The 23,519-nt window shown below is 37.9% G+C and overlaps 1 protein-coding gene across 8 annotated transcripts in view; it reads left to right on the forward strand.

The window, feature by feature from the left end:
• LOC106060158 (inositol 1,4,5-trisphosphate receptor type 1-like) overlaps positions 1–23,519 on the forward strand; it is a 204,698-nt gene that overhangs the window by 38,937 nt on the left and 142,242 nt on the right. For all 8 annotated transcript variants that reach the window (XM_056035575.1, XM_056035572.1, XM_056035573.1 and 5 more), the window contains exons 3-6: positions 3,983–4,056; positions 5,019–5,161; positions 5,358–5,444; positions 12,450–12,527. In XM_056035575.1, the coding sequence (XP_055891550.1) occupies positions 3,983–4,056; positions 5,019–5,161; positions 5,358–5,444; positions 12,450–12,527 (382 nt within the window). The remainder of the gene's footprint in view (positions 1–3,982; positions 4,057–5,018; positions 5,162–5,357; positions 5,445–12,449; positions 12,528–23,519) is intronic.

Below are 23,519 nucleotides of genomic sequence, written 5' to 3' on the forward strand. Positions count from 1 at the left end.
TTATTTGAACAGAGCTATTCATTTATACAAAACCAAATTTATAATACTTTTTTATTGCATGAATTTTAAAATGAAACATTTTGTGATAGGCGCATTGCGTGCATGCAATAGACAAAGACATGCGCATAAAACGAAAGACAAAAAAGATTGCTGACTGACAACGACTGTCTTCACGAACTCAGGGAAAATATACAGGTCGCAACTGGGTTTGCGTAGTCACGTGAAGCACTGTACTCATCCTTAATCTTCAGAATCGAAGACATTGCCATCATTATTATTATCAGTTTAGTACCTCACGATATATAGCCAAACATATTATGATATACCATGCGCTGGTTCGAATACTAGTTTGCAAAGAAACTTCCGGGTTTATTTTTTTTTTTATTATGATTATTAACAGTAATTACGTAGAAATCTAGATATCTAAATTTTATAACCTTTTAATCAAAAGGAATGTAAAAGTGAAAAAAATGGGTTAGACAAGTTTTAACTCCACTCGGTGCAAAGGTATTATATTTCATACTATACCCTCTCCACAGCGAGATTAGCATGCGGAATGTCAAGCACGGGTAATTAACCGATCTTGTAAATCCTTCAACTTATGATTTATAGGACTACCGAACCTTTGCATTAAGCCCCATTACACCCATATATGATAATCTTTATTTATGGTATATCTTGACATGCTAGCAAAAAAAAATAATTTCAGGGTTTAGACGCAAACATAACGAAGAAAATATATTAATCTGTGACAGATGTGCGAAAAAAAAATCCATTTTATAGGTCAATATTGTTGTAACAGAAAATAAAAAAAAAATAGTAATATTAACCGGAAGCTAAATTATTAGTAAATTTTAGTAATATTAAACTTTATGCTTTACATTTTACAGTAAAGTTCACCTTTTTTAAAACGGCATATTTTGTATCTCTAGGTTAGGTCTCTGTTGTGTACATTGTCTATGAAGAAATCCAATACTACAATAGTCATTGTAAGATGTTTTCTATATTATAATAGAAATACAAAGTATTTTTAGGAAAGAACGAATTGTTTTTATTCTCAAGTCCAGAACATTTTTTTCTCATTACAAGCTTTTAATTAAAGAAAAGAATGGCTTGTAAGGAGCAATTACATGGTACGCGCAGTGCTATCGTTAAATCATGGATGACTCCCCCCTGGTCGTGGATGACTCCCTGGACATGGATGGTTACTTGGTCGTGGATGGTTCCTGGACATGGATGGCTCCTTGGTTGTGAATGGCTCCATGGTCGTGGATGGCTCCCTGGACATGGATGGTTACTTGGTCGTGGATGGTTCCTGGACATGGATTGTTACTTGGTCGTGGATGGCTCCCTGGACATGGATGGTTACTTGGTCGTGGATGGCTCCCTGGACATGGATGGTTACTTGGTCGTGGATGGTTCCTGGACATGGATGGTTACTTGGTCGTGGATGGTTCCTGGACATGGATGGCTCCTTGGTCTGGATGGCTCCATGATATAAATGGCTCCCTGGTCATGGATAGCTCTCTGGACATGGATGGCTCCCTGGTCTTGGATGGCTCCCTGGTCGTGAATGACTCCCTGGTCGTGAATGGCTCCCTGGTCGTGAATGGCTCCCTGGATATGGATGGCTCCCTGGTCATGGATAGCTCTCTGGACATGGATGGCTTCCTGGTCGTGAATGGCTCCCTGGTCGTGAATGGCTCTCTGGACATGGGTGGCTCCCTGGTCTTTGATGGCTTCCTGGTCTTTGATGGCTCTCTGGTCGTGGAGGGACAAATATCTTGATGTTGTGAAGTTCTAGCGAGACCTGTCGTCATAGTAGGCCTTACGTACAGACCTATGACGTGGCAACAGGATATTGGTCACCACTGGCCACAGTTTGTCACGTCAGTGTTCAGACCAGAACTCCTATGACGACTGGTCTCTGTTTTAGCCCTCCCTACTTGCCAGCATCCCCGCCTCTCTGTGGGAGGTTTGGGCTAGGATATGTTTATCTTCATTGATTTGTACAGAACCATCAGAAACATGTAGACCAAACACTCATTTCTATTAGTTATGTAATTATTCAGACTTACTTTTTATCTACGTATTTTTATCGCGCCTCTGCAATTAGAGTTTCATTAAATAAAATGAAAAAGTAATGATTCGATTTTTTATTTATTTAAGGAAAAAAATATCTTTCTAGTGAGTATACATAAAAACATTAGGGACGCGCATTTATTTATTCTTTATTAATTTTTCATACTTGTCTTTTTTCTCTGGAATAAATTATTGAAGAATAATGAGTCTCGAATGTAGTCATCTGAATAGACGCGAGACGAGAAATTTACAATTGCGTCAGTCTGTCAGTCACCTTCAAACTCTCTCTCTCTCTCTCTCTCTCTCTCACTTTCTCTCTCTCCCTCTCTCTCCTTCCGTTTCATTCCCTCTGTCAATAACACTGCACTCGGCTGAACTTTTTAATGCGCCTGTTTTGATAAATGCGTTATCGGGGATTCCCGATTCAACAGCCCTTGATGACTTCCGGTGACGCGTTAGATATGGTGTTCACTTTCTCTTTCTCTTTCACCCCCATCTGTAAACGAGCGACCGCCCTCGCATCCCTTCTCGCCGTGTCCCTAAGGGCAGGTGAATGGAACATTTTATCCCCTCCCCCCTTTTTTTTTTCCTTTTTCCCGACTGTTCATTCTATTTTCACACTGCCTCCATTGACCTGTCAAGTAAGGTCAATGAATTACAAGATCAACAACAAGGTCAGTTATTTGGCAAGACTTGATTACACTTCGTTGATTGAGACGGTGTGGTCAGGTGCCAAAGGTCAAAGGTGATGTGTTGCAATTCCAGGGAAAGAAAATTTTTTGTTTTCATTGTATTAGAATTAGGTATAGATCTCTAGCCACTTAAAGTCTGGACGTTCCCAGCCGTTTCTCTGACCTAAACAAAAAAAAAGTACTTTCTCACTGCAAAGGTCGGGATGCGGGTTAAATGCTTTGAATTACGTTTGTATAGAAAATCTTTTATGAATAGGCATGCTGAGGGGTCTCTGGTCCAATCTCTGTTTGAATTACTCTTATACAGCCCATCTCTTATGCTATAGCCAAGCTGAGGGGGGCTCTGGTCCAATCTCTATTTGAATTACTCTTGTACTGCCAATTTGTTTATGCTATAGTTACGATCAGTGTGCTTTGTTAGTTGTGCAAAAGTTTCAACTTGATTCGAGAATGATAAATGGGAGAGACATCGTGTACAAAATATGTACTAGACAGACCGACAGACAGACAGAGCAAGTGAGTAGATAGAAGCAATGCAAAAAAAAGTTTCAGTCCGAAGATGAGAAGTACAGTTGTTTACACGGCTACGCAATCCAGCGCAGACATAACCAGGTGAAAGGCGGTGGTCGATTTAGGTTCTCCTTTCACCTTCTTTGTCATTTGTAGTGGATTTTCTTTTGGGCTCAAATATGTATACAGCCGCCTTTGTATGAAACATCCAAATATCTCATTCGGAAGCTGCAGGCTGCCTGGTGTTCTATTCGATGTCAGTTGAAGCAAGTTGGCGCCTAAGCTGGTCATTACAGCGTTTCATGAAAGGGGGGGGGGGCACCACTGTTACGATGACCATCTTTCTTGTTTGTTTTATTTAACACATTGAAGTATTAACAAATATTTTGTTCTAGCAAAGTGTTAACTACTTTTTTTTCGGCCATACATATTTCCGACCCACATATCACGAGCAGCAGCATCAAAAAAAAAAAAAATAAAATTCCAGTTAAATGAGACTCAGCCTTTACGGACTTATTATGTACTGTACATAGGAATCTCGAGGGCTTGGATGTAGCCCGCGGACCGTAGTTTAGACATGATTGTTCTAGAATATAAGTATAAAAATAATGGAAATTCATTCTCATTGCCGACTTTACCCAATGATAAAGGTCATTTTGACATGTTGTCACACCAGCTTTTTTTTTTTTTTTCTTCAGCACCAGCTACAGTGAGATTTATATCTATCAGAATCAGGACCGTGATAAACCAGCCCACATACCTAACCCTCAAGGTAAGCTCGTTATATTGTGTCTATCAAACTTCTTATAATCAGACTTTACACTTTCTCTCTCTCTCTCTCTCTCTCTCTCTCTCTCTCTCTCTCTCTCTCTCTCTTCTCTCTCTCTCTCTCTTTCTCACTCCCTCTCTCTCTCTCACTCACTTTCTCTATTGCGCACCCTGTCTCTGTCTCACATTCTCTCTTTTACTCTTTATTTCCCTCACCTTTCTTTTTTTTTTTTTTTTGCTTTCTCGCTCAATGTCTTACTCTTTTTATCTCTTACTCTGTTTCTCTCTCACTCTTTTTCTCTCTTACTCTTTTTCTCTCTTACTCTTTTTCTCTCTCACTCTTTTTCTCTCTTACTCTTCTTTTCTCACTTTTTTTCTTTCTCTAAATGTCACGCTTTCTCTCTTTCTCTCTCAGTACATCTTTACTAACTCTCTCTCTCCCTATATATATCTCTCTCACTATCTCTCTCTCTCTCTCTCTTTATCTCTCTCCCACTCTCTCTCTCTCTATCTCTCTCTCCCAAACTCTCTTTTTATCTCTCACTCCCACACGCTCTCTTAATCTATCTCTCTCTCTTTCTCTCTCTCTCTCTCTCTTCTGTTTTTACTGCTGGAAGCCAAAGTAATAAAACAATTTTTACATACACAAATAAATATTTAAGAAAGAGCTTAAGAGGCCTGTCAAACACCAGCTGACACAATCTAATGCCCTCATTTACAACTTTTCCTGTTTAGTTTTGTCAATTCACTTGCCTTCAAAAATAATCTCTATAGTTACCAGGTATTGCTGCATTTAACTGTGGGTTGACCTTCTTCTACAGAAACAAAATATAATAGAATTAGTAAATAACAAAGTGGCAGGTACCATAACTCATCAATTCTCTAGTAAAAATTGACACGAGAAATACAACACTATTCCATCGATTACTGTCTAATTATGTTTTATAACTTATTTTGTTGACACAGCGGTCACCTTTCAAATATGCATCCAGAACAGATACAAATTGAGCAAAAAGCTGCGCAAGCTGGTCAGCCAGACGTCCAGCAATGGGTCAGAGCCGAAATCTGAGTCCACCATTGTAGACAAAACTCTTTTAACTCAGACCAAGGTCAGTGGAGTCTTTAAGAAAATGTGTAGTAACACTCGTGTACAATAACTTAATTAATAATGACCAAACTAAATGTATAGTGAAATTTCGGTAAATATGCCAGATTTAATGATAATCCAGCTAATGTAACTTGCATACAACGAAGGGTTAAGAATTTTTCTAATGTTAAGGTTATTTTAAAAACTATCCTTCCCAGCTTGCAGCGGAAGCAGAAAATGCAGACAACATGTCCGAACAAAAACGGCAGCAAGGGAAGAAGGTTCGCTACGGTGAGATTGTCCAGGTAAGAACAGATCAATGATTGTAGGTGTAGCAAGGAGTAGGGAATTGCAAGGGTTATAGATCTAGGTTTATTTTAAGTTTATAATAGGGTTATAGATCTAGGTTTATTTTAAGTTTATAATAGGGTTTAGAAGACGACAATGATAAAGTAGACTTAAAAGATGATTAGTTTAAGATTTTACCTGTTGGACCGTTGGGGCACCATGCAAGATTTGTCGACCGACTTTCTCCATTCCTCTCTGTCTTTCGCCTTAGTTAGAACCTCTTTCAATGGCAGGCCCGTCCATTCTTATATGTGGTCTTCCCATCGCTTTCTTTGTCTGCTTCTTCTTCTTTTTCCTGGTACTGTTCCCGGAAGGAAGGTCTTTGCGAGCCCCGAAAACCTTGTGTAAGATAAGGACCATGAAAACTCTGAACTCCAAACCTCCACTGACTTGCGACTAAATTCAAGCATAATTTATAATGCCCGGTCGTTGGTTTGTAGCCACTAACATCTAGTAGAACTAAACCGATGAAGGTTTTATTAAATTCTTAATATTTTACTAGAAATAAACGTGAACAGACTTTTTTAAAAACAAAAATGAAAAAACATTTTATTTATAAATTTTCACAGATTCAACTTGAAAGTAGATATATGTAGATATATGTAGATATGTGTAGATATATGTAGATATATGTAGATATGTGTAGATATATGTAGATATGTGTAGATATGTGTAGATATATGTAGATATATATAGAAACATAAATAAAACGATAATGTAAACAAAATAAAACTGGCTAAATAATACACGTCTCTCCTGTCTTGCGTCTCTTGTTGGTCAACCTTCTTCAACTCTCTCACCAATATTTATTAACTTAAATTACGACAGACCACCCTGTTGTTTCATCAGAATCTCTTCAGCCTAAAACATCTGCCGTACTCTTCCCATAAACACATCTGAAACAATAACGTACACATCATTACAATAGTAAATGCTTCCGGGTTGAAGCCTGAATGGATGGTTGCCTGATCGTGAGGTATGCGCGATGCTCTGGCTTTCGGTTGTTTGAATGATCCAGGGCTCAAACTCTGCCCGCTGCCATGCCCCGTCGTCCTGAGGGAGGTTTGGACTAGGAAGTAAATTATCTTCAACTATGAAGGAACATCCGAAACATGTACAACATTTAAGAAACAAACATGAGCCGGTAATCATTAGGCAGCTTGAGGCGCACACAATGCGACATTCAGACAGATACGGTGATGCTGCTGATCCCCGATCCCAAACTGCATTAATCTTCGTGATCCCTTGAAGCCCTAAAGCTACGTCACTGCTTTTGTAGGGCGACCACTTCATAACCTCTGCTAATACCCAGATGCTATTAACTCTAAAAGATGGTGCCTTAGCCCCGGAGGATGTTCCAGCTACCCGTCGCCTCAGCGTGGCCCTCCTGTGGAAACGTCCAGGGGTGGAACTGTATAGGCAAAGAACGAGTAACGAACCAGGCCTTCTAGCAGGTCTCCCTGGGTGAGCTTTTGGTTTTTTTTTTATCTCACTCGGGGTGGGGATGGAACAAGTAACCTGCAACCCAGTCCAAAAAGTCCGCCACGCCGTTCCACAAAGGGGGTCGTCATCAGTTCCGGATTGCTGGATTGGCGGCCCTTGCACGGAACAGTGGCGGTTACAGTATAGGAATATGAGACAAGCTCCCCGCAGTTAGCACTGTCCCTGACACTTATAGCTGGTGACGAATCTCGGGGACGGTGCGCCCGGTCTGGCCCAGTCAATCAATATGGCCGTCTACCGCTGGGGGCCCTCAGACAGGACATGGGATGAAGAATCCCAATGTCCAGGACTGGTGGTTGGATAAAAGCTTTTCTAACTACCAACGGGATGAACGGCGCCTATCGGCGCCGATTCCCCACTGGTCTTCATCGAAGGTGCTTTAGCCCAAAGAGGATGAGCTCTAGGAAATTAGAAATATTAGTTGAATTCCTGAAGGCAGTCAAATCGTAAAACTTTGACTACTAGGAAGACAAAGGCGTATCACTTCAGATTGTGTCATGGAGATACGGAGGCGCCATGTTTGGAGCCAGCTAGACAAGATTGTCAAAAAACAAAAACGTAGGCATAGATAATGTTGTGTATTGGGTTTTAAGTGTAGTTTACATTTATAAAGGCAGGACCAGAAACCTAGTTTTAATGGGATAAATTAGTAAATTAAGTGTATCGAAATAAGATCTTAAAGATTGTTAGAGCTGGGTGGACTCTAAGGCGCCCTATATATCTTGAGATTGAAAATCCCAGTCTTCACCTGGATTCGAACGGAAGCCTAACTCGGCCAATGCGCCTCTGGTTCAACTAAAATGAAGTTAAATAAAGAAACAAAAAAAGAAACAAAAAAAGCTTTTTGCTTGATCAATTTTACCGGTTTTACAGTAATGACGAATCCAGAGGAAATGAGTCGCTGGGACGATTCCCCCCCCCCCCATTCTACTCTATCACCTCCCTTTTAAAAAGTGTCTGACGAGCAATTTCTTCCCCCCCCCCTTTTCCGAAGATTTACGAACCAGTAATTATTTATTAGCAGTTAATAGATTTTGTAAATGTTGTCATTTACAGTGTAGGAGTTAAACCAATCTATCACCTAGTTTAGAGAACCTTTAAATTTTAAAGGGAAAATTGAATCATTGTTGAACAAAAGGATTTCAGAACTTTTTTATTGTTGCGTTTTCCCTATGTTTTGTTTGTAAAATGTTTGACACGTTTTGGATGTTCCTTCAGAGTTAAAGATAACTTACTTCCTAGTCCAAACCTCCCGCAGGACGAGATGGAATGGGAGCGTGCAGGGTTTGAACCCGGGACCATCGACCCGAACGACAGTCCAGAGAGCAAAACGCACGACCAGGCACCCATCCATTCATATGTTCGTTTAATTACAAATAGTAATTTCAAAACTTCAGATCCGCTTTCGATATCCGTAAATTTGAATGCCATCACATTGTTCAGTATTTGAAAAGCAATTGTAAGTTGTAAACTAAAATGTTTCTGGAAAGCTCTGGATTCCGATATTTTGCTTTAATAAACTAGCATTCCGGCCTACATTCCGGCCTACATTCCGGCCTAAAACTAAAACCGATCATCTCAAATCTCATTGTAATATAGAAAGGTGAACCGTTCTACTAAGATAAGCTAATGCTTCGCATAAGATAATCTAACTATTCTATTAAGATAAGCTAAATGTTCTAATGAGAAAAACCAATGTTCTACTAAGATAAGCACAATCTTCTAGTAAGATAAGCTAACTGCTGTTATAAGAGAAGCTAACTATTTTGATTAGATTGATTAAGGTATGTTAAATGTTCTAATTAAATAAGATAACGGTTCTAAAAAGATAACTTTAAAAAAGATAAGCTAACTGTTGTCATAAGCTAAGCTAAATTTCTAATAAGATAAGCCCACTGTTCTTATAAGATAATGGTTCCAATGAAATGTTTTCAGGTTATAACAACCCATGTTTTCTGGTCTAGCCGACGAACAATTTGAAATATTTTTTTTTTAAAGTCAAAGATAAAAGCCATACAACCCCCCCCCCCCCAAAAAAAAATAAAAAATCCCCAAATGCTTGAATTTGAAAAGTTTTATTTCATGCATAAAAAAAATAGCAGGTTAATGGATAAAACACATGGAGAGCAGACGACAAAACGCTCTGTTATGATGATAAATAGCCACGGTACATTTAAAATAAACAGCCACAAAAAACAAAAATTTCTAGCTTTTATTTTAGTAAGTCATCGCCCTTGCAACAGCCAAGCAGACCTCTCACACTTTGTGGCAGATCGCCTAGCTTAGTCAACCTAGACGCAACGGTCTGTTCCAATACTAAGACAGGTGATGCAGCAGAGCTTAACGACACATGAAAGATACAAAATGATTCAGGTTCCTGTGGGTGGGGGCAGGAAAGGTCGTGCTGGGCTACGCCCTATCTATCAACATCTTTGACCATTGAATTGAAAACTGGCTCCAGGCCTGAATTTAAGGGTCTGCAAAGTGTAAGATTGCACAAGGCTTCGAGGTTGAGACAAGCCTCAAGATGTTTTTTTTTCATCAAGACCTATAGTAAAACGAAATAAGTAATATAATTTTTAGATGGAGGATCTTTATAGAAATGTTCGTCCAGATTCCACCCATTTTTTTCCTTCTACCCAACCAACTTTTACCTTATACCTACCCATCTTTTACCTTCTACCTACCCATCTTTTACTTTCTACCTACCCATCTTTTACCTTCAACCTACCCATCTTTTACCTTCTACCCACCCATCTTTTACCTTCTACCTACCCATCTTTTACCTTCTACCTACCCATGAAGAGAATGCAAGCTAACAGCAATTCTAAAACAAAAATCACTTAAAGAAGCTGTTGCGCCTATAGTATGAAACACGAAGTGAACAATGGTTAACATCAGATTTTTAATAGCGAATTTAGTTGTTGAGACGTGACAGCCAGACAAGCTGCATAAAAACAATTGCGGTATTTTCTCTATGGGGGCCGCTTTAAAAAGGTGTTACTCTCAATAAAATAATCTCGGAGATTTTCGCTTGCGCTTGATACAAATCCTGTTTGACATTTACCTGTTTCTGTAAGTTGGCATGTCAGTATTCTCGGTATTCAGCAAACATGCTTACATGCGAAAATTACGTTAAAAAATAATACATTCGTACATTTTTACAACGGTGGTTCTGTAGTTCTGTAACAGAAGAACATGATTGAGCAATCTCGCTGGCTACACTCCTTGCAATAATGAAGCATTACAAGAAATTTTTATATTGATTTTGGATTCCATACTTGTTGTTAAGCGCAGAGAATTTAAAATATTAAAATCACTTTATTTGTTTAGAATGAGGTGAATCTTTTCTTGCATAAAGAAGTTTCCAGATAGTAAGCCTACTTATACTTCAATATAAAAAGAAAACGACGCAGGTAATAATTTGTCAGCATTGCGAAATCCGGATTAAACCTAAATATATCTGTCATGGTTTGAATCAGTGGTGCACGTCTTATGGTCCTCGGGTCACATTCGAAGTGGTGCTATACACTTCCTAGAGACTTCTCCCATTATTGCGCTATAATACCGCAGAGAAACTTCTGCCCATAATGCGTATTGAGCTCAATAATTGTTGGTGGTAATGCAGCCCGTAGCACATGCATGGGAAATGGATAGATCTCTGGTTTCTTGTCTGAAAAGGTTTGGTACAAATGCTTTGAATGAAAACAAAGCAAGAGGTTGTCAAACTGGAAGTCGAGGATCACTATGACGATTAAATCAGGTCATCATGACGTCTTGGTATAGCAGGATAACTTACAAAGACCGCATCACAAACGAAAGACCAGAAACAGGACCACAGCGGGCAATAGGGCTCCACGATGACCTGCTATCTGCTGTAGAAAAAAAAACGCAAAGTAAAACTTATGGACATTATGGTCATATCACAAGGTCCTCAGAGCTCTCAAAGATATTCCTTGAGAAAGCAGTATCAGGAAAGAGAAGAAGAGGCAGACAGAGAAAGCGATTGGAAGACAACATCAACGAATGATGGACAAGGCCTGTCATTGAAATAGATTCTATCCAAGGCAAAAGACAAAGAGGAATGGAGATGGATGGTTGACAGATCATGTCTGTGCCCCAATCTATCATTAGGTATAGATAAAAGTGAAGGAATTCCAGAAGTTATGTCTGATGAGCCATTGTCCAAAGTATGTCGGAGATATTTCTTAAGAGGAAAAAATTCTAGATTTTCTATTGTTTAAATCAAACACTTTCATTTTCCAAGTAGTAAACACGACAAGATTGAACTCACACTGGTAACTCTGGTAACACTGGTAACACTGGTAACTCACAATCATTTCATAAATACTTTCACAAAAAAAATATTAACGTGAAGCTAAATGATCTTTATTGTAAGATTGTCTCCCCTTTTTTTTAAAAAAAAGGTTTTCAAAATAGAAACCTCTCAAAAATGAAATAAATTTAGACTTAATCATTTATAACTAACTTCATTTCATTCTAAAAGCATCTATTGAAAAACCTGAATGTTTGCGAAGCCAATGTATATATACCATACCTGCTTACACTTCTCTCGAGACTTTGACGCGAACATCACGTGACAGTCACCTTTTGTTAATGGAAGTACTCCTCTCTTAGAGTCGCATTGAGTCTCAGCAGGAGTTATGAAACTATTAATATTGTTTCATTGCATCTAGAAGTTTTCATTCATTTTTGAAAAAGAAGCAAAATATTTTTTTTTTTTTGTTTACAAACAAAGCTTATATATGGGGAAAAACGTACAATTACTGCTGTATCTCGCAATACTGCAAGATTTATCTTTCTTTTTTCCTACATATATCAAAATCAATAAATTAACTAGTTAATTTATAATTTGATTGATGATTCGTGTGTTGTCATCGACAATTAATAATTTGTGCGAAGGTTTAACTTGATCCGAGTATGACAAGTGGGAGAAATAACGTGCACAAAAGTTGTACCAGACAGACAAACAGAGTGAGTTGATATTGTAAAAAAAATATATCGTGATAAATATTTATTTACGTAGGCGTTGTGGCTGAGCAGTAAAGCGCTTGGCTTTCAAACCAAGATTTGGGTTTGAATCCTGGATTTTTAAATTTCGGAATCTGACCCCAACCAGCTCTAATGGGTACCTGGCATTAGTTAGGAAAAAAAAACAAGGAGTTGGTCGTTTTGCTGGCCACATGACACCCTCTTTAACCGTGCGCCACAGAAGCAGATGACATGTGCCCTATAGATCGCAAGGTCTGAAAGGGGAAACTTACTCTTTTTTTTATTTATGTACATAAAAATGAATAACTTTGATAATTATGTTAGTCAGAAGATGAAGTTTCGTCAAGAGCAGGTTCGATCAAAGTTTGCTAATATTTCAACTGGATTTGTTTCGTCTAATCTTTCCCCCAAATTTTTTACATTTTCTTTTTTTCTCTCTCCACCAGCTGAAGCATGTTTTCACTGGGAAATACATCCATATGTGTACATCACAGACAAGTCAAAGAGACAAGAACAACATGATGGTTAGTGCATGAGATGTGTGTCTTTATGGGATGTGTCTTGTCTTTTGAAGGGGTGTGTGTGACATCTGTGATAGATGTCTTGTGATATCACAGAGAGAGAGAGTTAGAGAGAGAGAAAGGCAGAGAAAGAGAGAAAGGATGTAGAAGAAAGGGGGAAACATTTCGTCAGTAATAACTGGCATCCTCGTATTATCTTCTCGTTAATAGGGTAGATCGGTAGAGTGTTGGTTTGTAGCTCCAGAAATCTACTTGAAGTAATCCTATTACTAAAGCTTGTACAGAAAGTTAATCCAAAGATTCCAAACTTCTCTTTTAAACAAAATAAACGTGACTTTTGTACATTAATTTGCACAGTTTTCAATGCTGTTATATATGCATTTACGAATGAAATTATAAGATGTAAAACAACCTTTTCGAAACTACTACTTATATTAACTCTTTCTCTCCTAACTGACGATACCAGCGTTGATTCCACCGGAATGTGGTAAATAATTACGGAGAGAAAGAGTTAAGAAATAAACATAGGTGGTTCCTCTTTCGTTCACTCCGTTGTTATCCATTCATCTGTGACAATCCTTACAAAAATAGCATCACACACCAGACATCCACAAACGCACATACATATCACTTGAAGGCAAGCCCCTATATATATATACACGTGTAGCACTATCAAGAGGCCCAAGCAAGATACTGGCCCCAGAAAACCAATATAAGTTCCAATGGGGTGGAGAGCTGCCCGACTTTAAAAAAAAACAAACTCTGCGCTGTTCATCTCGGATATAGAACTGGTTATTTACACACTTCAATTTGATAATGTGAACAAGTAAAAAAAAAGAAACAGTTTTGCATTATTCAGCCCCTTCTCATTATGTTACACAATTAACTTGCTTTACCTTGTGTCTTACAAGAAACTCGATTCTTCATTACTGAAAAAGTAAATAAGTTATCTTTATGCAAATTTTACCTACCAAATGCATAGTTAACTTTAACTCGCCTTCTCTGGGGTAGGCATATATATTTCCATCTGTGAATGACAGACATATACATTTTCAATTATCTCCTCTGGAGTGCGTCTTGCGTTCTCTGGGTTTGCTATCACCTTCTTTGAGGTTGGTTTCACCTTCTCTGGCGTAGGCGTTACTTTCTCTGGAGTAGGTATTGCATTATCTGGGGTAGTTTTCATGCAAGGTATTTCGATCCGGATCAAGTACTCAAAAAAAAATGGCACATAAAAAACGTATTAACTCATTAGGTATTAAAAAAGAAGAAAAAGTCCGTTTATAATAAAAATCAAAATCTATTAATAATATACGCTCACTTTTTCTCAAACCGGAAGAGGAAATGGTTCTGAGATGGATTTAGTAATGTCCAAACAACGTAAATAATGGCGTACACTATAAACGCAGTTTGTTTTGTAAAATGCTTTTTATTTAATTTAAAATTAATTGTGAAGATTCATAGTACCCTTTAAGGTTTATGAAGAGAAGTTGGTCAAACAATATAGTTCTGTTGCCTGACTTAAAAGAATAATGAAAAAAAACAATATAATTGTCAGTTTTGGCATGATTTTTTAAAATTTTCTATACAAATAAAGGGATTTAGTATACCAGTAAAATTATATTTCAGAATCTAGTTACTTAAGTGTAGATGTTTGACCGGACTTTGCTTTGGGACTTGGTGGCTGAGTGGCAAAGCCTTTTGCTTCCAAATCAAGGGGTCCAGGGTTCAAATCTGGTTAATGACTCTGATTTTGAATTTCAAGATTGTTAGGACGCTCTAAGTTCATCCAACCCTAATAGGTACTTTACTTTCGTTAGGGAAAGTAAAGGCGATTGGGCATGACACCCTCGTTAACCGTTGGCCATTGAAATAGTCTACATCTACATCATCTGCCTCATAGCTTGCAAGATGTATGTTTATGTTTATGATTATGTTTATCGTCCATATGCTCTGATTCATTTGATATTATTAGCTGTGATGAGTTTGTACTCTCTAACCAGACATAAAAACAGCTTCATTTTATTTTAAGTAACACGCAATATGTTGGAGAAGGCACGCTCAAACTATTTACTGCACACATCAACTGCAATAAAGTGTAATGTGTTCTCAATAATAAACATCAACTAAATGTTTGTGTTGTCAATAACTGCTCGGCTCAGACTCTTGAGGTATTTCACCCACACCTGCTGGAGTGGTCACAGGTGTCAAGGATTAGAATAATTGCCCTGGGGTTTACACATAAATAAGCGCACAACTTGGAAAACATTGACCATAGCACGACGACAGCTGAAAATATTTGAAGCATAGAACATTTTAACGCCTATATATGCATATCTTTTTGTGGGGCGTGGTGACAGTGGTAAAGCTGGGTGTCTGGGGTTCGAATCACTGTGAAGACTGGATTTCGAGTTTCGGGATTTTTAATGACGCCCCTGAGTCCACCTATCTCTTATTGTTACCTGACATTAGTTGGGAAAAGTAAAGGGAGGTGGTTGTTGTGATGACGACATGACACCCTCGTTAATTGTTCAAATTCCCAGTCTTCACAAGGGTTCAAACACGATACCACTAGATTCGAAGGGCAAGCGCTTTGCTACTCGGCCACCACCCCAGATGAAATTAAATTATTTTGCTATCATGATTAATAGAGTCCTTAAAACTATGTAATACTATGAAGAATGTATCAATTTTAAATCCATCTGACTTCATACATTTATGCCTTTCATTAATTTTTTTAAAACGGCTTTTAGCAACGAATGTCAAAATAAAAAAAAAAGGTATAGTTGAGAAAAATATTAATGATTGTCAACATTCCGTCCTCGTGTAGAGACTTATCGACTAAACATCAGAATTATAATCTTGAAATTCACCCAAAGTGAAACATATTACCTCATTATTCTCGTGATGTTGAGATATCGTGTGCTGTTTTATCATTTCAATCGTGTTAAATAAAGTATTGCGTGAGGAATTTTAAAGGTTATAATGACACTAAGAAGATATTTGATCTCTGTTCCCACTCCCCACCCACCCTCCTCCATCACACATACACAAGTAACACACACACGCGCACACACACATGAGAAGTCTCGCAGCTAAGTAATATCACTGACGTTTATATAGCTTCGTTTAGTGCATCAGACTGGGGGGGGGGGGGACCGCCCCTTTATTCACTGCACTTTGTTCCGGCCATGTAGACCATTAGGCCTGGTTTCGTTTATTAGTGCTGTACACTGTTCATCAAATCTTATGCCATAAATACAGTACTTCTACTAGCGATATGAAGTATCGACCACATTAAACAAGACAATAAAAATGTGGTGATTCGTTTCCGTCCACTTTTTGGGAATCGAGTCTTTTTTAATAAACATATATGCGATTCGATTCCACCCAAATTTGTCTTTTTCATTTTTGAATCAAAACCAATATTTGTGCATAGAAATAATTTCCATAACAAAAGAAAGCTGAAAACTGGTAAGCGTTTTCTTACAATATAATGACATTGTTAGTCACGTGACTTTATAAAAAAAAAACTTAAAATAAACAGAACAAAAGGTTTAAATCTCTTATTGATTTTTTTTTCTTTTAACATTTTAAAAAATGTCAATAAATTTTTCTCTACTTTAACTTTATTTTCGAAAGAAAAAAAAAGATGTCGCAGTACGACCAGCAGACGATTCGCTGCAAGTGCGAAGCATTTTGTATCTTGCGTCACGTTATTGTTACGTTCCTTTCACTTTCACATATCTATTTAGCCTATTTTTTAAGCCCTTTGTTTTAGTCATTTTAATATAAACCATTTTTGCAATAGAAATTTCAACTATATATAGATGGGAAATTTTTTTTTGATGCTGAGCATTTGTAAACATATACGTATATATATACACCTAATAGAATCGGACTATCCGTTACAAATATAAAATATAGAATCGATTTAGAAAAGTCTGGAATCGCCCAAAGATAGAGGCACATACTTTTGATGAATGGTGGCACTAACCGAGTTCCATAGAAATTATTCGAGACTTTCACCCCATGTATTTAAGTTATTATCCTGTTGGCAAAGGGTGAAAATGTTGGAACGTAAAATAAAAAAAAAAGGGGAGCTACTGATATAAATAATCTCTCATGTTGCTTGACTTCATATGAGCAGATAACTCCTGCTTTTTCGGTTTCATATATGAATAGATAACTCTCTTGTTCCTTGAGTTGCATTTGTCTTGTTGAATTAGCTAACAAGCAAAGTATTAAGAAAATATATTTTTTTAAGTTCTATCTAACGAGAAGAACTCCACAATTACAACTGTTTCTCTCAATATCGTACAATTCATTTCCCTTTTCTATATCAGACAAAACAATTAATTACCAATAAAATATTTGACTATCAGTAATTCGTTAATATGTTCTAATTGATTGATGCTTTATTAGAAGCAACAACTTCCAGTTCGATCAGAGAATGTGTGTGGGAGAAATAACATGTACAATTATCTAAGGGGACATAACCCCACATATCTAGCCATATCTGTTAATACTGTAGGATTAATTTCCCTAGTTGGTATCAAACAAAACAATTAATTTCCAGTAATTAATTGACAAATGGGTAAATGTTTTATTATTTCATGTATTGTCTTTGCCAATGAATAATTGTTTAACGTTTCCAATTGATCAAAAAAAAATGGGTGTGGCAGAAATAAAGTGCTCGAAATTCTTACAACACAGACAGAGTGAGATATATAAGCTTTGTAAAAACTTGTCATCGCTTAGCATTTTACAACTCTTGTATTAATTGTCCTTGTAGCTCAACCCCTTAGGAATGAGCAATAGATCACTGCCAAGTACACATTGCGCCGCGATTTGGAAACAGATGTATATGTCTGTACATATATAAGTGTGCGTGTGAATGTGTGTGTGTATATCTGACTATCTGAATGTTCAGTTTCCAAAATCTTCAAGTAGTTCTCAGAACTGCATGTTGTTAAAACCTTTATCGCTGATAAAGTTGATGGATGTGACAATCGGTTCAATAACATGCTTGATAGTCAATGCAGCTTTTGCACAAACTTTCCTGGTGGATGACACAGCGGCAAGGCTATAGGGTATGGCTAGTATACCTTGAATTTTATTATTCAACATCAAGACTATGTGTGTCCCAGTTAAAGCACAGACTCCATCAGTTGTTACTCTTGCCATCTTGTTTGGTACCAACCCAACTGTTTCAATACAAAACTTTATAGCATTGAACAAATCCTGGCCTGAGGTCTTTGCGTGACATATTTCTAAGTTAAGCTGTGTCATGTACATTTCGTTCAAAGCCAAATAGTGTCACAACAAACTTTGCTTAAATTGTGAAGTTGGTGCATCAGATTATCATCTATTCGATCAATACGCCTATCTACAGTTCTCCATGACAGCGTAATGCTTTCAAATTATTTTGTCTGTTTAGGAAACATAGTACTGGCTGAGTCTGACAAGCATACTTTAATAAATTTACCATCTGAAATAGGCTTCTTCCGTTTAACGATCTAATGGCACATAGCAAGCAAACTTCTGTTGCAGATTCTTGTAATGATGAAAACTGTGCGCTGTTTTGTCACTTTACAAACTATTATTCATTCTTTGTATTTGAGATAGCATCCAAAATCAAAGATGCTTCGTTTAGTGATGTCATTTTGATATGTACCCTTTAAGATCGGTTCAAGGCAAAGCATACTGCTTTAATACGAATAATACGACCATAAATCGTTAAAAAGACACTCAACAAAGAAATAATTAGTGTCTTATCAGCCCATATATGTCTAATACAATATCGCTCTACATATACTAGTCTAAAATGAAATCGCCAATACATAAGTTTTATACGAGAGGGTCAATACATAATTCGTTGATAATGACGAACCTTTTAGTTGTATACACGTTTCTGTACCTCCCCCTGTTTCCAAGACTTCCCCCCGTCCTCATAACAGGTTGTTTTCAAGCCAGCAGAGGTCCGGCGTCTGACAAAACGGGCCCTTTCAGTGATTACCAGATGGACTCCCTGGACTTAATGAAACTCATTCTGACCTCATTCACACCGCGCACGTGCAGGCAGAGGGCAATCTCATTTCTGTAAGCCGACCTGATCGACTGGACCTCATGACTGCTATTTGTCACTTATAGAGGAGGAGTTGATGTCGGGGGAGGGGGGGGGTCCAGCAAGTGAGGGAGAAATGATTTCTTCCTGTTCCTCAGGTATCTCAGTGAAGTACATAAATAGGTAGTCCACTATTTGTAGTTAAAAACTGCCTTTAGGTGACACTCTTACTTGGAGAAGAGAGTGACTGGTCGAGATATAGGCATATATTGAATGTTGTTCAAATGGAGTTAAACTGTATTTAAAATGCAGTTAAAATGTCGGCACCTTGTCGTTCGAAATGTCGGTACGATGTCGTTTAATGTTGTTCTTCTGTAGTTAATTAGAATATCTTAAAACTGGACATGAATTTTTTTTCATTTTAATAATTTGTTTTTTGGGACTTCAGCTCAATCACAGTTTCGATTGAGAATTATGAGATCAGGTTTACGTTTTTTGTTTTTGATTTAAGCAATAAAATACAGTCAAAGAACAAGAAGAGAAAACGATAGGGAGAAATAGGGTGGCCATATAATGCAGCCAGAGAAAACGGAAAAACAATTAGAAAAAAAAAAGTTAAAATATAAAAATCCTATTTAAAAAACATATTTTATATAAAGGGGAACAACTCTTAAAAACTGTATCTATCAATAATATAATTTCCTTTATTCGATATCAAAGAAAATAATTAATTACCAATAATTAATTGACTAATTGAGTGTGTTTTTTTTATTAATGTTTTGTTAGGTACAATAAATAATTGTTTAAAGTATCAAGTTGATTGGAGAATGGGCTAGGGAGAAAATAGCGTTAACAATTATTCAAGGGGAATAAACCCAACAAATTTAGCCATATCTGTGAATACTGAAGTATTAGTTTCCCTTTTTGATATTAATCAGGAAAATAAATTACCAGTAGTTAATTGTCTAATTGGTTACTTTTTAAAATTGATTCATGTCTTGTCTATGCTAATAAATAATTATGCGAAGTTTCAACTAGATCCGACAATGGGTGTGGGAGAATGACTTGTACACACATTTTGCCAGACAGACAGACATCTCATCTCTGCTTGTTGTCCCGTGTTATATACATTGGATCATTGTCTCGTTTCATCTCTGCCTGTTGTCCCGTAGGAGAAATATGCCACCAACTAGCGTCCTCCAGGCCTCTCGGTTTTGGACGAGTCTTCCCAACTGTCCTCTCGTCTTGCCCATCTGCTGGGCATCTGCTTCCAAATCGAGGGGCGCCATGTATACTGGGCAGTTCCCTTTTTCTCTTTCCTTAGGGCAGTGTTTCCCAATCTGTGTTCCGTGGAACACTAAGTGAATAGGTGTTCCACGAACTACTGAACTAATAAACGAACTAGTGGGCCACGACGTGAATTAATCTCTCTAAAACATAAGCAAAGTGTTCCGCTAAAAAATTCAGAATGTCCGAAATGTTCCGTTAAAGAAAAAAGTTTGGGAACCACTGCCTTAGGGGTTCCAGGTCAGATCTTGTCTTGTATCGTTAGTATCAAAAATTGTTCAAACACTGTAGCCATATATTAAACTGTAGTTATGATGACGGTACATATATGCTGCACAACCTAGGGTGACCAATTATCTATTGCAGGGGTTCTCAACCTGTGGGTCGCGATTGACGATTTACCAGGGGTAGCTTAAGACCATCGAAAATATGGATTGTTTTTGTCAATTTTTCTATTGCGGTGTGGGGGGAGGGGGTCGCGACAGAGTGGGGGATTCTAAAATGGGGTCGCCGAGCTTAAAAGGTTGAGAACCGCTGATCTATTGAAAGCCACTGACAGTGGCGTAGCTAGGGATTTCGGGGCCGGCCCGAGAAGGGGGGGGGGGTACTTGACCTCTTTATGTGGCCCTGCATTTTAACATTCGACATCATGACGTGAGATAATAATGTTCAATATAAAAACAAGTTTCGGACACTCATTTGGGGGCCTACATTCTAGTAGGGGCCCGGGGAGATTTTAAAATTTGGACCCCCGTTCTCCCACCCTAGCAACGCCACTGGCCACTGAGTTCAATAAGTTTACTGGTCACATAACCTGAGGGCTTGCACAAGGCCAGAGGAGGTGTGCACACATGTCAGACACATGACAGTGACATCTTCACCCACTTACATTTTAATGGTCTTTCATGCGCGGCGGAAGTTCGCTGAGTGCCGCCCGCAAATGCGCACGTGACCAGCTGATGACGCTTCCGAATTTAGGTGCCCAGGACTGCAAATTATCCCCCTTTTAATTTAACATGAATGAGAAGTAGAACAAGCGATATTTCTAACAAAACGTTTCACACGTTTCCAATGTTCCTTCAGAGTTGAAGATAATCTAGTTTCTCGTCCAAACCTATCGCTGGACATCGGGGGATGGCAGTTGGCAGGATATGAACCCGGGACTATCGAGACGACCGAACGACAGTCCAGGGCGCATACCGCACGACCAGGCAAAATTTGCAGTTTCGAAGAGGCATTTGGACAATGACAATTTAAAAGAGATATTTGGGCTATTATGGTAGAGCTTCTATAACCAGCCTCATAACTGGCACATAACAATAGCTAGTTTGGAATAGAAACACGAGTTAATTTTTGCATTTCTCTGATTTCCAGATATATTTGTATATGTTTCTGTAATTTTTATTTCCCATTTTAAGATAAGCCTACGAAAATAAAAGTTCAGATAGTGGGGATAGATGTAGAAATCTGATGGCATTCGAAATCGGGGAAACCTTTTTTTTTTTACAACTGTATTTTTTTTTGTATTTAAGAAGATAGCCTTCTTGGCTAAGAATGAGATGTAATTAGATAAAGCCATAACAGATTTGTCGCACTTTGCATCTAAAGATAGCCCAGTTCAATGCGGAATCCTCAAGCGTTCAGTGAAGTGTTTTATTTTTCTTTCGTGCTGGTCTCTTTCACACTCGAGAGAGTAATGGATACAAAATCATTGATTGGCTACACGTATAATAGAAAAATCGATACATCACTTCGATTACGAAGATCCCTGGTAGTTACAAGATTAAATTCACTGATTTTCGCGCCAATATTCTTCCCTAACCCCCTCCCCGCCCCCACCCTTATTTTTTTTTTCGGTTTTATTGTGTCCAGCGGTGAATTGATTGATGGGTCGAACAGCAAGGTCAGACAGCAGACGACCAAGTGTGACGTCATTAGGGAACGTCAATCATGTTCTAACCTGGAGATGACGAAACAATAACACCGATTTATAATCGATATGCGGATGAGATCACGTTTAATTGGATAAGAGATAAAATCACGTTTAATGGATTAGAGATGAGATCACGTTTAATGGATAAGAGATGAGATCACGTTTATTGGATAAGAGATGAGATCACGTTTATTGGATAAGAGATGAGATCACGTTTATTGGATAAGGGATGAGATCACGTTTAATAGATAACAGATGAGATCACGTTTAATGGATGAGAGATGAGATCACGTTTAATAGATAACAGATGAGATCACGTTTAATAGATAAGAGATGAGATCACGTTTAATGGATAAGAGATGAGATCACGTTTAATGGATAAGAGATGAGATCACGTTTAATGGATAATGGATGATATCACGCTTAATGGATAAGGAATGAGATCACGAATAAGTAACATTACTGAATAGCGAGAATTTGTTTTTTTTTTGTTTTTTGTTTTTTAAAATCTGACACAGAAAGAGTTTAGAGTGATTTCCGAGCCACTTGGGAGAAGTTGGGCGCTGACCTAATTTGCATATTTCTAACAGCGGATGTAGACACTGCTGTGATTAGTTGATCTAGCGGAACGGTTGGGTCAGAGGGAGTGAGGCGGTGGGTGATGAGAACTACGAGATGGGGAGCCTAATTGACATCGGCAGAGATTTCACCCACCCGAAGTGACAATGTCAATGAGCACAGGGGCGTAATGGTGAGTCATCAGGGTGGGCTCGAGAGTAAATACACCAATTCAACAGAATCGCACCCAGAGTCTCTACCACTGGGATTGCGAACGTCGAACATATTTACATAGCAGTGTTGAAATAAAATTCACACACACAAAAAATGTTGTTAAAACCTGTTGCCCAAACAAGGTCATTAGATCATAGTTTACTAAGCTAATCATGATTATGGGAGCGCAGTGGCTGAGTGAATAAGCACTTGGCTTCCGAATCTGGGGTTCTGGGTTCGAATCTCAGTGGGATTTTTGAATTTCTGGATTTTTAGGGCTTCTTAAGTTCACCCAACACTAATGAGTACCTGACTTAACTCTTTTCCTCCGTAATTATTTTTGTCCATTCAGACGGAATTCTTTCATTTTGCTCATTACTATTTCACTACAGTATTATGATTAAGCTTTAATAACTTTGTCTCGTTGTGATCAGAAAATGTTTTATTTGGTCTAGGATTAAAGGGGGATGCATGCTCCTTCTAAATAACATTAAGAAAAGTTTTAAAAAATAAATATTTATTTAATTTAATGAGGTCAAATCGACGATGGTATCGTCGATTAGGAGAGAAAGAGTTAAGCTGGTAAAAGTAAAGGCGTTTGGTCGTTGTATTCACCACATGACACCCTGCTCGTTAACCGTTGGCCAAAAAAAGATGACCTTAACATTATCTGCCCTGTGGATCTTAACCGTTGGCCAAAGAAACAGATGACCTTAACATTATCTGCCCTGTAGATCGCAATGTCTGAAAGGAAACTAATTATAATTATGAACATTTTCGAAAACAAAAATACAAGAAAAACAAAAAAAAATATTACTTAAAAACAAAACTTGTACGAAGTCTGATTGTATTAATTAGTTTGGATAAGTCATGTTATTAAATTTGTAATAGATCTATACCAACAACAAATAAATCTGTGCGATTAATACTAATTTTA

The sequence above is a fragment of the Biomphalaria glabrata genome, chromosome 7 (assembly GCF_947242115.1).
Source record: "Biomphalaria glabrata chromosome 7, xgBioGlab47.1, whole genome shotgun sequence".
In the NCBI taxonomy this organism is placed as follows: domain Eukaryota; kingdom Metazoa; phylum Mollusca; class Gastropoda; family Planorbidae; genus Biomphalaria; species Biomphalaria glabrata.